General features: G+C 43.9%; 1 protein-coding gene across 3 annotated transcripts; it reads left to right on the top strand.

Annotated features, from left to right (window-relative positions):
• Window positions 1–7: 7 nt before the first annotated feature.
• On the top strand, window positions 8–17240 carry UFC1 (ubiquitin-fold modifier conjugating enzyme 1). 3 transcript variants are annotated; one of them, XM_082704271.1, is made up of 7 exons: window positions 8–176; window positions 13229–13486; window positions 15543–15610; window positions 15843–15906; window positions 16208–16284; window positions 16531–16621; window positions 16826–17240. In XM_082704271.1, the coding sequence occupies exons 2-7, from the start codon at window positions 13364–13366 to the stop codon at window positions 16904–16906; spliced, it is 504 nt and encodes a 167-aa protein (XP_082560397.1). In that variant the 5' UTR covers window positions 8–176; window positions 13229–13363; the 3' UTR covers window positions 16907–17240. The 3 variants fall into 3 exon arrangements, with proteins under 3 accessions (XP_082560397.1, XP_082560396.1, XP_082560398.1); XM_082704272.1 differs by lacking the exon at window positions 8–176 and adding an exon at window positions 13061–13139; XM_082704270.1 differs by lacking the exon at window positions 8–176 and having other exon boundaries at window positions 13037–13486.
• The last annotated feature ends 518 nt before the right edge of the window (window positions 17241–17758 follow it).

Genomic DNA, 17758 nt, shown 5'->3' with positions numbered 1-17758 from the left:
TACATCCGGACGTTCGGTAAACCTCCGTCCGGAGCTGAAAGTGCTGCCCGGATGCCCCCTCGGATTTCGTTCTTTGAGCGTTTGCCTGTCAAGCGCCCGCTTCCCGGAGTGGCGGGAGATGGGGCTGGGGGGCCGGGTACGTCCTGGAGCTGTCAGCGGCGTGTTGGTTAAAGGAGGTAATAAATGAGGCCCGTGAGAATGGGAGGGAGCGATTACGCAAGGCCTTGTCAGTGCGTTGATTTTACCCGACGGGCAGCGAGTCAACGTTGAAGAGCCTTGGCAGGGAAGTGAACAACTGTATTTGCATTTTTAAAAGATCGCTGGTTGCAGTGGGGAGAATGGGTAGGACGGAACGAAGTTAGGGGCCAGAACAGTTGGGAAGCTCTTCTCCAGCGAGAGACGGCTGTGGTCTGACCCAGAGGAGGGAGACTGCGGATGGGAAGAAACATCGGAATGGGGATGAGGCAGAGCTTAGTCCCCAGTGTATTGAGTTGGGTAACCGAAGAAAAGTGATGCCATTTTTTCTTTGGTTTGGGGAGAGAGGATGAGTTTAGGGGCGCTATTAGTTTAGATATCCACTCATGGGACAGTCGAATATGAGATACGTGGGTTGCAAGCCCCAAAGTTTGGGGCGCGTGCGCGAGCGAGCGTGTGAACATAGGTGTGGAAGCCAGGGACGTGGATAAGACGGTCTAGAGAGGAGTATCTGCATCTGGAGAATGAGATGAAGGCAGAAAGGGACACTGAAAAGGGGCAGGCAGAAAGGGAAAAAATAATCCAAGAGTGAAGTACCAGGGAAACCGGTCAGAGGGTTAAAGGTAACAGGTTAGGGTTACAGTGTGTCCATTGGGTATTGCAAGAGGAAGTCCTTTGGTAATTTTGGAGAAAGTTGTTTCAGAGATACTGTGGGATAGAAACCAGAGTGAAGTAAACCGAGTGACTGGAAATGGACAATATAGAAAAAGTTTTCTGATGGTGTTGACTGTAAAAAAGAGGCTAACCCGTAGGGTGTAGCATGAGTCAGGATTCCACAAAAAAGGGAGGACTTTTAGATCCCCTGTGGGACAGTCAGACCTATGGTACCAATGGCAATTGAATACGCAGATCTGAATAAGGGAGAATTAAATGGAAATTACTAAATGGAAAGAAAAGCATGAGTAGAAGAATACGGATGGCACATTCACACAGGCATTTAACAGTTAACCATGGGGGCACCTCGGGGCTCAGTCGCTTCAGTGTCTGCTTTCCGTTCAGGTCATGATCCCAGAGTCTTGGGATCCCTCTCGCTCGCTCATGCCCTCGCTCAAATAAACAAGATTTTTTTTTAAAGTAACCATGAAGAATGGGCCTGGGGAGGATGAAGGATGAAGATTTCTACTTATTATTTTAGATCCATCTTCACTGTTTGAATTTGTTTTACTATGTACATATATTACTTTTATAGAAAGCTACTTTTTTAAAACTCCAGTGATGTATAGGCCAGAAATTCTGAATCACCAACATTTCAGTGGCACTTGAAGCCGTGGATTTGGGCAAACTCCAGAGAACAGCAGAGGGCTAAGAAGAGTGCTCTGGGGGAATTCCAACATTTGTAATATGTGAAGAGGAGTCCTTGGAGAATCTTTGAAAAGGAACAGCCAATGAGAAGAATAAAAATTAAGTGACGATTCTTATAGAATCTGAGGGAAGAGAGTGTTTTTTTTTTTTCCTTAAGATTTTATTTATTTATTTGGGGGGGGGGCTAGGAAGAGGGAGAAGCAGACACCTCGCTGAGCAGGGAGCCCAATGCCAGCCTGGAGGCTCCATCCAGACCCCTGGATCATGACCTGAGCTAAGGCAGATGCTTAACCGACTGAGCCACCCAGGCACCCAGGAAGAGAGTGTTTCAAGAGGATCAGAGTTGTTAAAAGTGTCACATATCCCCAGAAAGGCAGCTAATAGGAAAGGTGGCTTTAGGTCCAGACCTAATTTTCCTCGAAGCTTGGTCAAATCCAGCTCGTGAACCTTCCCCCAGATATTACGAGGGATTTGAGCCCTGTGCTGTTCTGCCCTTACGGATCATGGCTGCCAGTTCCAGTCTTTCAAGGGACCTTGAAGCCACCTCTGACCCCACCAGTGCTGCCTCTCCTGATCCTTACTATGGCACTGAAGCTGCTATCAAGACGAACCGGAGCGGGGGCGGGGTGGAGGCGCCTGGGTGGCACAGTCAGTTGAGCCCCTGTCTTTGGCTCAGGTCATGATCTCAGGTCTTGGGATTGAGTTCCACGTTGGGCTCCCTACTCAGCGAGGAGCCTTCTTCTCCCTCTTCCTCCCTCCCTGCTTGTGCTCTCTCTGTCTCCCAAATAAATAAATAAAATCTTTAAAAAAAGAAAGAAAAACCTGTGTGAGGGTGCCTGACTGGCCTAGTGGGTAGAGCATTCAGCTCTTCATCTCGAGATTGTGAGTTGAAGCCTCACATTGGGTGTAAAGGTTACTTGAAAAAATAAAATAAAAAATAAATTGGAGCTGGATTAGCTCTTTAGAAAAAAAAAAAAAAAGGAAGAAAAAAGAAAAGACAGACCTGTGTTGCAAGAACTGATGAAGATAAGGAATTTAAAGTATAGGTTGGAGTTGAGAAGGTCAAACAGTAACTAGGGAAAAAATACATGTAAATAAAAATAAATTCATTAAAAAAAAAAAGAAGTAACTAGGAGTCATACAGCTTTTTCTAAAACCACCCAGAATGAGAGGAAGAGCTGGCTGAGCGGTTACTGAACAAGATGCTGATGTCCACAAGCATGAGGGCTAAAGGGTAAAGGAGCCAGTGGCACCGGCTTCAAGGAGGAATGAGTTTTGCAAGAAAAGGAAAGCACAGTTGTCTGGAGATGAACAGCCTCTGCTTTCGAAGGTTGCGTCCATTAGACAAAGTCGGAATTTCTACCCCACTCATTTCCCCCTGAGCCCACCGGAACTCTGTTCCTTTGTACGCAGCCTCCTCTCCAGCCGGGTGTTCTTCACAGAATGCTCCCTGGCTTTTCCCAGAGGAAGACTCATCAGGACGCAGACAGCTGTGATGTTCCTTGACTTGAGCTCGTAGCCCTTCCTTGGAGCTTCAGCCAAGAAATCATCCCTCTGGCTTTCCGACACGGGCCGCTTCAGCTTGATCCGATTCCCCTCCTCCTCTGCTTCTCAACACTGTCCCCACAGCTGTCTCTTCTTCGGTGCCGTCTGTAACCTTTCACGTGCTCCCAGTTCCACTGTGTCCTGCCTGTTGTCCGTTCTTAACTCGCTAATGCTCAGTGATTAGAAAGCATTTTTTCTGAACTTGGGAAAATCTCTATCTTTGTCATTTCTGCTTATTGGTCCTATTTTCCCCCCTCAGCTACATGTCAGTGCTCCAGATAGCTGCTGTGTCCCCACTAAATGTTTTTTTTCCAAATCAACGATCGTACCAATTCAAATAGTAGTTGTTGTACCTTTGTTGATCTGAATGCTCTGTTAGGACTGCTTGTCACAGTCCACGCTGTTCCCCAGCTCTGCCAAAATTAAAATCTTTACAGAACAGACATTCCCTTAAAGAAGATTCCGCTGTTGTGGCGCCTGGGTGGCTCAGTGGGTTAAGCCTCTGCCTTCTGCTCAGGGTCTTGGGATCGAGCCCCACATCAGGCTCTCTGCTCAGCAGGGAGCCTGCTTCCTCCTCTCTCTCTGCCTGCCTCTCTGCCTACTTGTGATCTCTGTCTGTCAAATAAATAAATAAAATCTTTAAAAAAAAAAAAAAAGATTCCACTGTTAACAACCCACTGTTCTAAGTATCTTCTTGACTCTTCCAGGGCCATTCTTTTTTTTTTTTTTTTAAAGATTTTATTTATTTATTTGACAGAGATCACAAGTAGGCAGAGAGGCAGGCAGAGAGAGAGAGAGAGAAGCAGGCTCCCCACTGAGCAGAGAGCCCGATATGGGACTCGATCCCAGGACCCTGAGATCATGACCTGAGCCGAAGGCAGCGGCTTAACCCACTGAGCCACCCAGGCGCCCTTCCAGGGCCATTCTGACTCCCATATCCCTGTCCCCTTTACTCTTGAACTTCATCCTACAGCAGCTTACCTTTCTGTTCTCTCTTGTTCTTGGATCCCCATGAACTGCAGGCTGTTCCTGTTACTCATTTTCACCCAACATTTGACTAGCTCCAAACTTCATTTCAGCTTCAAACCCAACTATAAGCCAAACTATAAGCTAGAATTCCAGTGTCTCCTCGCTCCTGGATAGAAGAAGGAGGACCACCGTCACTGAATCGTAATGATCTTTCTAAAACTCTCCTTAACCGGCTCCCTTTTTTTGTTCCCCTGCTCTGACTTTAACCAATAAGTCTTTGGACGAGTTCCTTAATTTCTCTGAGCTTTTTTCATCTGTAAAAGGGAAAATACAACATCCACCCCATAGGTCATTATTTTAATGATTATATGAAATTAACATATGAGCTTTAGCATACAGCCCAGCCCATAGTAAGTATTCTATAAATGTTACCCAATATTTAGGTGCTACACTTCTCCCTGGTTTCAGAAACTTCACAGGTTCTTTTCCAGTGTTCTCTGCTGCCCCCGTGGGGACAACTTCTGAGTCACTGGTATCCAACAGGCCCTGCCGCAAAAGAGCCCTCTCTTATGCCAACCTCCCTTGCTAATTAGAGAATCAGTTCTTGGTTGGTTGGTCAAATAAAAAATGCTTTATATTCCAGCCCATTCTCTGTCTTTCTAAAAGAATGTGTCAGGGGTCGCCTGGGCAGCTTAGTCGTTAGGCATCTGCGTTCGGCTCAGGTCATGGTCCCAGTGTTCTGGGATCGAGCCCCAATTGGGCTATCTGTTCAGTAGAGAGCCTGCTTCACCCTCTCTCTCTACCTGCCTCTCTGCCTAGTTGTGACCTCACTCTCTGTGTTAAATAAATAAATAAAATCTTTAAAAACAAAAAAGCAAAACAAAAAAAAATACTGTCTGTGACATTCTCCTAGCTTTATTAATTTAGTAACACTGGCGAGGCACCTGGCTGGCATCAGTTGGTTAAGCATCTGCCTTTGGCTCAGGTCATGGCCCTGCGGTGCTGTGATCAAGCCTGGCATTGGGTTCCCTGCTCAGCGGGGCGCCTGCTTCTACCTCCCCTCCCTACACCCCCACCCCCACCACCGGCCACTCATGCTCTGGCTCATGCTCTCGAAAACAAAATTCTTTTTTAAGAAGATTTTTAATTTATTCATTTGAGACAGAGAGAGAGCACAAGCAGGGCAGAGGGGCAATGGCAGACGGAGAAGCAGGCTCCCCAGTGAGCAGGGAGCCCAATGCGGGGCTAGATCACAGCATCCCAAGATCATGACCTGAGCTGAAGGCAGATGCTTAACTGTCTGATGCCAACCAGGCGTCCCAATAAATAAAATCTTAAAAAAAAAAAAAAAAAAAGAGATTTGGAGCACTTGGGTGGTTCAGTCAGGCATCCAACTCTAGGTTTTGACTCAGGTCATAGGTTGTGGGATTGAGCCCTACCGCTGCAGCCCTTACCCCCAACTTTGCAGGCTTCCTGATCAGTGGGGAGTCTGCTTGAAAGATTCCCTCCCTCTGCCCTTCCTCCCACTCATGTTCTCTCTCTTTCTCTCTCAAAGCAAATAAATTGTTCAGTTGGTTAAGCAGCTGCCTTCGGCTCAGGTTATGATCCCAGCGTCCTGGGATCGAGTCCCACATCGGGCTCCTTGCTCGGCAGGGAGTCTGCTTCTCCCTCTGCCTCTGCCTGCCTCTCTGTCTGCCTGTGTTCGCTCTCTCTCCCTATGTCTCTCTCTGACAAATAAATTTTAAAAAGATCTTAAAAAAAAAAAACAAACCCTAGGGGCACTTGGGTGTCTCAGTCGTTAAGTGTGCTTGCTCAGTGTCCTTGCTCAGTGGGGAGCGGGCTTCTCCGTCTCCTGCTCCTCCTGCTTGTGTTCCCTCTCACTGTCTCTCTGTCTGTGAAATAAATGAGTAAAATCTTAAAAACAAAACTCTAGTAACACGGGCAAGGAAAGTCATTCAGTCGTTTATTTAATAAGTATGATAACCATCTACTGATGTCAGATGCTGTGATAGGCATACAGGAGGGACACACAGTGGTGAACAAAACAGACATGTCTTCATGGAGCTCACTAAGGAAAGAAAAATATTCTAAATTGAGATAGGGGCTATGAAGAAAAGGAACAGAAGGCTGCGACAGGAAAATGAATGATCTGGGAAGGTCTCCTGTTGAGGTGACATGGAAATGGAGACCAGAGGGCCAAGACAGAGCCAGTATCTTGCGGAGAATGGGGAGGGGTATCCTAGGCTGAGGACACCTGCAAAAGGTCCAAAGGCAAGAGAGACCCGACACCCTGGGAGCCTGGATGACCATGGGCATCTGGAAACCACAGCCTTCTTTCCCATTGCTCGTAGATCACTCTTTAATAACTCCTCCATAATTTTACTAAGAATCAATAATCTTTTCTTTAATTTCCAGAATTCACCATCTAGAATTTCCCTCTTTGAAAATGTGGACATTTGCCATATTGTGAGTTCTTTAGATTATATAAAGGGGACACAATATCACTTACATAATACTTCTGATTTCTAGAATACCATGTGTCCAGGGCCTGAACTCATTTAAAATGCTAAGAATCCTGTTACTATTTTAGTTTATCATTAATTAACTTACAACTAACAGAAATAAGTTTCCTCCTCATATTTCATCATTTCCTCATGTTCCAAGCTGTAGCTATTTATATACATTTTTATATTGCTAAAATAATAATGTAATTAGCTTTATTGCAGATGATATCTTATTTACCTAGGCAACTCATGAGAATCCACTTTAAAATTACTACAAATAATACTAGAATTTAGTTAAGTGGGAGGAAAGTAACATGCAGAAATAAATATCCTTTACATATATAAACAGTAAGTTAAAGATGTAATTAAAGAAAAGACTCCATAGCAACAAAACAGATAAAATGCCTAGGAATAACCTTAACAAGAATGTGCAGGATCTGTCTGAATTTTAAAATGCTACCCACATAAAAGAAAACTTGAACAAATGGAAAGTAACATCATGTTCTTGGATAGAGAGAATGAATATATAATGATGTCACTTTCCCAAAGTTGTCTATAAATTTAATATGATCTGTAGAAAAATATTGGCAGGATTTTTTAAAAGTAATTTTTAAAGATTTTATTTATTTATTTGAGAGCGAGAGAAAGAGAGCGCAAGCCGGTTGGGGTGAGGAGCAGAGGGAGAGATAAGCAGGCTCCCCACTGAACAGGGAGCCTGATGTAGGGTGTGATCCCAGGACCCTGAGACCATGGCCTAAGCTGTAGGCAGATGCTTAACCACCTGAGTCACAAAGGTGCTCCTTTGCAGAATTTTTAAAATTAGGGGTGCCTGAATGGCTCAGTGGGTTAAGCCTCTCCCTTCGGCTCAGGTCATGATCTCAGGGTCCTGGGATCGAGCCCTGCATCAGGCTCTCAGCAGAAAGCCTGTTTCCGCCTCTCTCTGCCTGCTGCTCTGCCTACTTCTGATATCTCTCTCTGTGTGTCAAATAAATAAATAAATAATCTTTTTAAAAAGGATTTTTAAAAATAAAATAAGTAGGGTGCCTGGGTGGCTCAGTGGGTTAAGCCGCTGCCTTCGGCTCAGGTCATATCTCAGGGTCCTGGGACCGAGTCCCATATCGGGCTCTCTGCTCAGTGGGGAGCCTGCTTCTCTCTCTCTCTCTCTCTGCCTGCCTCTCTACCTACTTGTGATCTCTGTCAAATAAATAAATAAAATCTTTAAATAAAATAAAATAAGTATATTTTAAGTTCACAGGGAGAAATAAAGAAGTAACAAATAGAAGCTAGCCCAACCAGAGAGAAAAAATGTATTCCAAAGCTACAATAATTAAAACAATGGGATAACACCCTATGGACAACTTGATGGAACAGAAGTGAAAAGATCTAAATACATATAGAAATTTTATATTGATAAAGGTGTCACCTTAGATCAGTGCAAAGAATCTGTGTTAGGACAACTGAATCAACATCTAGGGAAAAAATGTTGGATCTCTACATCACACCCTTCACCAAAACTAATTCCATATACATTAATAGCCAATCACAATTAATGTAAAGTACTAGAAACTAAAACATAAGGGCACAAAATGAAAAAGTAAAAGAATGGCAAAAGACCCACCATGCAAACAGAAAACAAAAGAAAATTATGTAATGACAGATACAGTAGATTTCAAGCCAAAACCAGTACTAGAAATAAAGGGCATTTCATATCAATAAGTTCAACTTACCAGAAACCTGTAAATTTAAATGCATTTAATACTTTCAAATTATATGGAGGAACAGAGCTACAAGGAAAAAACAATAGACAAATTACAGTCATTATAGGAGACTGAACACATCTCATGGTAAAGAGCATACCTCACTGATAGAGAATATTTCTTTTAGAATCAATAGACCAAAAAAAAAAAAAAAAATCAGTACGGATACAAACAAGGAGAGCAGCAAACTGAATTCAGCAAGCATATATAGTTCACTGTAACCGGCAATTGCGAATTATAAATTATCTTCCTTTTTGTTTGTTTCATTTTTTTAAAATTTCAGTTAATAAACATATAGTGTAATATTGGTTTCAGGAGTAGGATTTAGTGATTCATTGCCTACATATAACGCCCAACGCTTATCACAACTGCCTTCCTTAATATCCATCAGCCACTTAGCTCATCCCCAATCCTACAAATTATTTTTAAGCACACTTGGGACATTTTAAAAAACTGACATATTGTGCTATAAAGCAAATTTCAACAAATTTTGGAGGATTTAAAATATACAGTGTTTCTTGCTCTCATACAGTTCAGCTACAAATCAGTAACAAGGTAACTGAGAAAGTCTATTTAGAAATTAGGAAACAATTTTAAATAACCCCCCAAATTATGACTGAAGTTAGAGAATAATTGGAACTCAATGATAATAAAAATAGTACGTGCCAAAGTTTACAGGATGGGGCTACAGCTGTGTTTTAACAAGAAAATGTGTAGTCTTAAGTGCACATATTAGGAAAAAAGAAAAGCTGAAAATGTACAAGGCTCGCATTATCTCAAGAACCAAGAATAGTAAATTAAATCCAAGAGAGTGGAAAAAAGAAAGTGCGCACAAAAAGATGTCTGGAAGGATATATACTCAAAATGATAGCAGTTTTTAATCTCTTGGGGTAGGATTATTTTTTTTTAAAGATTTACTTATTGGACAGAGGGAGACCACAAGTAGGCAGAGAGGCAGGCAGAGAGAGAGAGGAGGAAGCAGGCTCCCCGGTGAGCAGGGAGCCTGATGTGGGGCTTGATCCGAGGACCCTGGGATTATGACCTGAGCCAAAGGCAGAGGCTTAACCCACTGAGCCACCCAGGTGCCTCACTTGGGGTAGAATTAATTAATTTAATTTTTCTGTATCATTTAAGTAAGGCACAAGAAACAAAGCCATTTCCGTTTTAGGGGGGAAAAGCAGTAGAGGAAAACATGGGACAATCTTTTTGTTGTTGTAACTGTTGGTGTAGTCTCTATACCCAACGTGGGGCTTGAACTCATGATCCTGAGATCAAGGGCCACTCTCTCTAAACACTGAGCCAGCCAAGTGCCCTGAGGGAATTTTTATAAGATAATCTAGACTATTACGGTGACATACCCGAAGCTTTAAGCAAAAAGCCTGATAAACTCAAACTCATATATGAAAAATTTATACATGGTTAAAGATATCATGAAGGGGCTCCAGGGTGGCTCAGTCAGTAAAGCATCTGACATCATGGTTTTAGCTCCAGTTATGATCTCAAGAGTCCTGGGATGGAGCCCTACTTCCGTCCAGCTCCCTGCCCCCTCTGCTTGTGTGCTCTATCTCAAATAAATAAATAAAATCCTTTTTATAAAAATATTTTATTTATTTACTTGACAGAGAGAGACACAGCAAGATGGGGAATGCAAGCAGAGAAGTGGGAAAGGGAGAAGCAGGCTTCCTGCCGAGTAGGGAGCCTGATGCAGGGCATGATCCCAGGACCCTGGGATCATGACCAGAGCCAAAGGCAGATGCTTAATGACTGAGCCACCCAGATACCACAATAAATAAAATCTTTAAAAAATACTGTGAAGAGAAGCAAAGACTGATAATAAACTGGGAAGATTATTTACAACTCATCACAAATGTCTAATTGCTTTGATACAATAACAACAAACCCTCACACAAATCACTGAGAAAAAATGAATAGTAATTGAAAAGAGGTAAAGGATATAAGAATTTATAGAAAAGAAAAGAGGAAATACAAATGAATGGTAAACCTCTCAGAAGACACTTAGCCAGGGGGCCTCACTGGCTCAACTGGTAGAGCATGTGACCCTTGATCTTGAGATCTCAAGTTCAAGCCCCACGTTGGGCACAGAGCTTGCTTATTTAAAACAAAACAAAAAACGATCTTGAGATTCCACTTCAATCAAGGAATTGGCAAAAACAACTGTTACTAAAAATGATTTGTTTTGGAGGAAACCTTGTTATTTTTTTAATTGCCAATGGTAATACGAATTGGTTTAATCTTTATAGAGGGCCATTTGGCAATATTTAACAAAATTTAAATGCACACATCTTTTGAGGCAACAGTTCCATATCTGAGTATTTATTGCACATGTGCAAAATGGTGGGTGGACAAGGCTATTAACTACAGAACTGTTTGTAATAACATGAAACTGAACACAGTCTATCCATTCACTAGGGTCTGGTTGAATAACTTATGGTGGTAGATCCCAACAGTGGGATGTATCTACTGCAGAAGAAGAGGGGGGAAAGAGAGAAGGAAAAGAAAAATGAGATAGTGTTAAATGCATTAATATGGAACAGCCTCCAAGATATATTATTCAGTGAGAAAAGGAAAGTGCAGAAATATGTATAGTATGCTCCCATTTGTGTAAAAGTTTTAAAAGAGTATATATGTGTATAGATATTGATTAGTGCATAGAATATTTTTGGAGGGATGTACAAAAAACTAGCTGGAGGAGGGGGCCCCTGGAGAAGGGAACTAAGCAGCCAAGGAATGGGATAAGAGGGAGACTAACATTTGACTCTATATCCTTTTGTACCTTTGAATTTTGAGCAGGTGCATGGGTTAGCTATTCAAAAGCAAATATTTGGGGCCCCTAGGTGGCTCAGTTGTTGAGTGTCTACCTTCAGCTTAGGTCATGATCCAGCTCCCTGCTCAGCAGGATGTACTTCTTCCTCTCCCACTCCCCCTGCTTGTGATCCCTCATATGAAATATTTTCTCATGCCTTCCTGCCCTACTTGTGCTGTCTTTCTAGAATGACAGATTTCCCCCACTCTCTCCTTGTTGGTGTATCCAGTATACTCATCCTAAGAGTTCTAGTTCAAATGACATCAGCCTTACCCTATTCTCTGAGGCATTGTTACTCAGAATGCATTTTGTATGTTTCCAGAACAGAGATTTTTTGTTTTATGGTGATTGTCTACAAATAAGTTTCTTCCCCCCAAAGACTATGTCTTTCCATCTTTGTCAGCAACTTTCAAATATACAATACCATATTACTAACTATAGTTACCATGCTCTACATTAGGTCCTCAGAATTCATTCTTCTTATTAGATATTTTGCATCCTTTGACCTGTATTTCTCCATTGTTCCCTCACCCCATCAGCAAAGTCTTGTGACAATGAAATCAAAAGCCTCATTCCAAATCTCTGTACTCTATACCACACAACAGTGCCTACACCCGAAAGCGGACGAATTTTTATTTCACTTTGAAGAGTGGTCTCTAGTGAGATATTATAAAGTTTTGCCTTAGCTTTCTCCAATATAATTTTTAAAAAGACATTTATTTATTTATTTGAGAGAGAAAGAGAGAGAGAACACAAGATGTGGAGGGAGAGGGACAAAGAGGGACAAGCCGACTTGGTGCCAAGCACTCACTGGATCCCACTGCCTGGAGACCAAGACCTGAACTGAAACCAAGAGTCGGACCCCCAACCAACTGAGGTTCCCAGGCACCCCCCAACATGTAATGTTTTAGAGAAAGTAACATATAGCATTCTAATGAACACAGAAAAAGCATTTGGAAAAAATGCAACATCCATTTATGATAAAAACCCTCACACCAAGATAGAAAGAACTTTCTTAACCCAATGAAGAGCATCTGAAGAGCATCTGAATAGCTTACAGCTCTCATCGTACTTAATGAAAAAAGATGATGCTTTCCCCCCTAAAATCAGAGTAAGACAAGGATCTGTGCTCTCAAAACGTTTATTCAACACTGTCCTGGAAGTTACAGCCATTAGAAATTAAGATATAGCATGCTTATAATTAAGATATAGCTTTGGAGATGGACTACAGAATTTGATGATTAGTAGAATCTGATCCAAAATTACTGCTACAGGCTGGATGATTAACAGAATAAACCTCTCAGCAACTTTCAAATATGTAACAGTATGTTACTAGCTATAGTTACCATGCTCTCCATTAGGTCCTCAGAATTTATTCTTTTTATTAGAAATTTTGCACCCTTTGACCTATATTTCTCCATTGAAATATAAATTAAAGCCAAAACTAATGTATTTCGGTAGAAAAAGCAACAGGAAGATACAAAATTCTGCAAAAGCATTGCCAGTACCTACTGCGCGCCGTGTACTACAATCCTCACTAGGGGATTTGATTCCGGAGTTAAAAAAAAAAAAAAAAAAAAAAAAAAAGTCTAGGCAGGACTAAGGCAAATTTTCCTGCGACCCCTCAACTCCTTTAGCCCTGATTAAGAATTCTCTAATTCGATACTGTTAATTCCTCAGGACCCAACCAGTCTACTATACTTTGATTCTCCAAAGTTCCCAACCATTAGCACGAGTTTAATGCCCTTCTATCGGGTGGCCTCTGCTACCCGAGCCACACTCCACGGAAGCTAAGGAACCTTCTTCGATCTGTGAACAGCGCGTTTCAGGGAGACAGTGCCTGGCACGGCGCCTAGAACAGCCGAAAATCTAACAACCCTGCCGAGTCTGGGAAGGCTTCCGAGTTTTCGGAGATCACGTCTCTGAGCATGAGCGGAAGTCACCTTTTGGGCAGTCAGTCTGCGGGTTTTTTTCAAATGTTAGGTACCATATTAAGGAGCAATCAACTTCACTCTGCTTTCCCCGTGGCACCCACAAGCAAGTGACCAGGTGACAAATTACTTTCGTTACAGGAAAATAAAGACCGCACTCAAGGAAGTCCTCGGGCAGCCCAAACAACCCCGTCTTCCCATAGTAAAGATGGCGGCCCCCGGAGTGTAGACAGCAGGCAGTACCACTTCCGCATTTTCCTTGCGCCCTCGTCCAACATGGCCGACGAGGCCACCCGGCGTGTGGTGTCCGAGATCCCGGTGCTGAAGACTAACGCCGGCCCTCGAGATCGTGAGTTGTGGGTGCAGCGACTCAAAGAGGAATATCAGTCTCTTATCCGGGTTAGTTGTGCCTCTGCGGCCGGCCGCGTCGCAGAAGGGTTGCGGGTAATCAGGTGTCCTTAAGAATAGGCTCCGTGTGGAAGTCGCTTCCGGTTATAAAATTTAACTCCCAGATTCATAGAAGGTGGACAGTTGTGGGGCTGGGGGGATCTAAGGAGGTATGGGAGGGAGGAGGCCAAAGAAACTCAGTTTAGGAGCCCGGGTGCGGCCCAAACAGCTGTTATTTTGGGGGGTACGTCCTCCCGGAAGGTGACGTGTCCTTCTGGCTTCAGGTGTTCTGTCTCCTGGAGGTAGGGGAGGTGGTCCAGAGGAATTCCTGGGGCCCTAAGTCCCAGTCGTTTCTCTCTGTTCCCTCTTTTACTGTTCCTGTGAGAGAAGCACGCTAGGCCTGAAAAGTAAAGTACGCGTTAGTTGCAGAGAGTTGAGGAGTTGAGCTCACAGTTAGGAGTGAGCCATCTTCCCGGCAAATCTCTCTTCTGTGGGAAGAGAAGACGGTCTGTCTTCCTCGCGGTGGCCTCTGCCTGTTTCAAAAGCCAGCAGCTCTCCTGACACGAGTATTTGTTTCCACTACCCACCCCCCCTGCCCCATGTGTACACCTAGCATCTGGGGACGGGATCCAAAGCTGAATAGGGTGGAACCTACTGAGATAAATGAAACAAATCATTATAACATGAAGAGGAGAGAGGGGGAGGGATGGCTAGGATGTTCTGAGGGCAGAAGGTGAGATTCCTAAATCACCGTGCGTCTGGTCGGGAAAGGATTCATAAAAGAGGCAGTGCTTGAGCTTAAAGGATAAACATACGTTAGCCTGATAAACAGGGTAAGAGGGGGATGTTCACGGCAAAAGGAATAGCATGAGCAAAAGCATGGAAGTTACAAATGGCATGATGTGTATAAAGAAACATAAGTAGTTCAGAGTTGCTAAAGCATCAAGCGTAGGGCAGGGAGTGGTAGACAAGGCTTGAGAGATAGGCTTGAGTACTTGAGTACTTGAATACCTCGAAGGTGCTGGGATACCTTTAAAGTATTTTAAGCTGAGGAGTGATGTGCTCAGATTGGATTTAGACCAATCACAGTGAGTAGAGAGGAACAAAGAATTAAAAGAGGTAAGATTGAAGGCAGGAAACAAATTAGGCAGCTGTCATTAAGCCAGGCAAAAGAAAGATGATGGCCCAAACTGAATAGTTATTGTGAGGCTAGAAGAGGTAGATCTCAAGAACGTTCAGAAGGTAAAATCAGCAGTACATCCCGAAGGTTTGGTGTAGAGGAGAGGAGAGGGAAGGTCAAGGATGATTCCCACTCTTCGGCTTGCATTACTGAGCAAATGCTAATACTGTCATCTGAGATTGATGCAATAGAGAAATGGTCTGAAGAACCATGAGGAAGTCCTGAGTTTGAGGTACCTGTGAAATGAAGTTAGAAAGTTCAGTATATAATTGGATACTAGAGTCTGAAGCTCTGAGAAATGGTCTAGATTAAAATAAAGAGTTGGAAATCAACAGCACGCGGGTACTGGTCAAAACCAGGATGCTCTGAGGTTCTGCAGGGAGGGAGGAGGATACCATAAAATGAGTCGTGGGCTGAGGGCAGACACTATCAGAAGTGAGAAGAGAATCCCGGAGATGTCATATTTTGTCCTTGCTAAACCGAGTGGGACCCAACCATCCTATTCTCTTCTCGGAGCAAGTCTCCCACTTACCAGTGTAACTTTGTCTTCAGCTTTCCTCCTGTCAGAAAAGTGGGGTACAGGGGCACCTGGGTGGCTCAGTTGTTAAGCATCTGCCTTCAGCTCAGGTCATGATCCCAGGGTCCTGGGATCAAACCCCGTGTTGGGCTCTCTGCTCAGTGAGAAGCCTGCCTCTCCCTCTTCCATGACCCCTGCATGTGTCCCCTCCTCCCAGTCAAATAAATAAAAATTTAAAAAAAATTTTTAAAAAGAAAGAAAAGCTGGGTACATACTAAGAGAGAAAGTAATCACACGCTTTTCTTTTGAGGGAAGAGGGATTGCCTTTGGTCTCAACTCTCCCCCTCAAAGACCTCATTTTCTGCTTTTAGTATGTGGAGAACAACAAGAATGCAGACAATGATTGGTTCCGACTGGAGTCCAACAAGGAAGGGACTCGGTAGGCAGACCCTCTTGGGAGTTTTGGGGGTGGGAATCTTAACGTGGCTTGAGCATTTTAATGTCCCAAAGCTCACGCTGGGCCTTCCCTGCCTCCTGGTAGCTGCCTCCGCTCCCACAGCTCCAGAGTTCTCTAATTCCCATCCCATGAGTCTCCCAGAAGAATGGGCAGGTTGGATTGAGGCTTGGTCTTTTTTTTTTTTTTTTTTTTTTTTTTTTGGTCTTTGTTACAGATGGTTTGGAAAATGCTGGTACATCCATGACCTGCTCAAATATGAGTTTGACATTGAGTTTGATGTGAGTATGATGGAATGAGAAGTATGGAGGTTAGTGGAAGGGGGGGTGATGGTTAGCAAGCTAACCTTTCTTGAGGGGATCAAAGAAAGCTTTTAAAATGGGAGGGAAATGCTGAGGTTTGAAGCAAGCATAGATTACAGCTGCTCATCTCCATATTCAGAATTCCCGTGTGTACATGCTGTTTGGTGGGGGAGGTAGTGGAGGGTGTCAAACATTTCAGCTCAACCAAGAAATGGGCATTGATTAGATTAGTTCATTTCTATCCTGCTTCTGTTTCATTAAGGCCTTATAATTTCTCCAGATTCCTATCACATATCCTACTACTGCTCCAGAAATTGCGGTCCCTGAACTGGATGGAAAAACAGCAAAGATGTACAGGTAGGCTCAACAGGAGACAGGAAAAGGCCAAAGAGGACTTAGGAGAGAACTCTGAGTCTGGAATTTTCCCACAGTTGGCCTGCCTAGAGGGCCTTCTGGCCTCCCTCTGTCAAGTCTGGGCAAAGTACTTAGCTAACTTTGCGCTTGATTCTGCTCGCTACTACTTACCTTGTGCTTCCCAGAGGCTACTGTGCTTTATGGTAAACTTTACATGTCAACACCGTCTTCCTCTTGTCCCTCTCACAGGGGTGGCAAAATATGCCTGACTGATCACTTTAAGCCTTTGTGGGCCAGAAATGTGCCCAAGTTTGGACTAGCTCATCTTATGGCTCTGGGGGTAAGTTTGGGTTATTTGATGCATAAGGGGAGGGGGAGGAATTAGGCACGTAGCAATGTAAGAAAAGTAACTCAGAATAAACAAGGAGTGACAGTGTTTTCCCTGGGCATGTTCCCATAGAATCTCTCTGGGAAGGAGTTTCTGATGGAACAAGAGATGTTGACCAAGTAGTCGTAATCTGACAGGGTCTCCCTTGTATTGCAGCTGGGTCCATGGCTGGCAGTGGAAATCCCCGATCTGATTCAGAAGGGCGTGATTCAGCATAAAGAGAAATGCAGCCAATGAAAGATCAAGCCACTGAGGCAGGACAGAGGGACCTTTAATAGGCTACATTCTTGCTCTCTGTGCATCACTCTTACTCATCCAACCGCTTCCCCCCCTTACCACTTCACCCATAATTGTTACTAAGTAGCTGCATCGGACATGCTGAAAAAAAGAAACAACAGCATTGCTACAGAATTCCTAAGGCTACACAGGGAGGGGAAGGACTGGAGCAATTTGTATGCCTTCCGCAGGTGAAGCAGTGTGAGATCCAGAAAGGCTGGGAGGGCTGAAAGTGGGTGCATAGTCTTTTTGGTTTCTGGAGATAACTCTTCAATAAAAGCTGCTTCCTCTGGTAGTCCGTGGTTCTCATTGGTGGCTGTGAAGAGAGGGTGAGCTGGTTAAGACCCAAGGCACATATACAACTACATAAGTTTGGGAGGAAGGGGGAAATGGAGGATGCTGTGGTCGGGAGTTGGGAAGTGAAAGGAAATCTTGGACTGCTCTGCCTCCTGCTGAGATCTGCTTGTCCTCTAGCGGGGTGCCTACTGCTTTGGTCTGCAAGATGCATGAGGAATGGTTTTGCAGAACCAGCATTTCCCGTCCTCCAGGGATCTTCCCGTCCCTACGTGGAGTGCTGGATCCTACTCCACTGGTCTGCGAGCTGGACCCAGGCAGTGCAGCTTCCCACACTGGCACCCCTGCTCCCACGGAAGGATCTGTGCTGCAGGCCTGCGGGCCATACTACGATGATGGATCTACATCCCTATAGTTTGAAGCGACGGTTTTAAAACAGTTCAGGGCAGATCTGGGAACCGGCGATCCTAAAGTTGGCTGCGTTTCCATGGTGTCGGCGGCAGAGCCAAGGGGGCGGGT

The sequence above is a fragment of the Mustela nivalis genome, assembly GCF_964662115.1.
Source record: "Mustela nivalis genome assembly, chromosome: 16".
Lineage (NCBI taxonomy): Eukaryota > Metazoa > Chordata > Mammalia > Carnivora > Mustelidae > Mustela > Mustela nivalis.
Note: the sequence above shows the minus strand (reverse complement) of the source record. Positions and strands in the feature narration are given on the sequence as shown.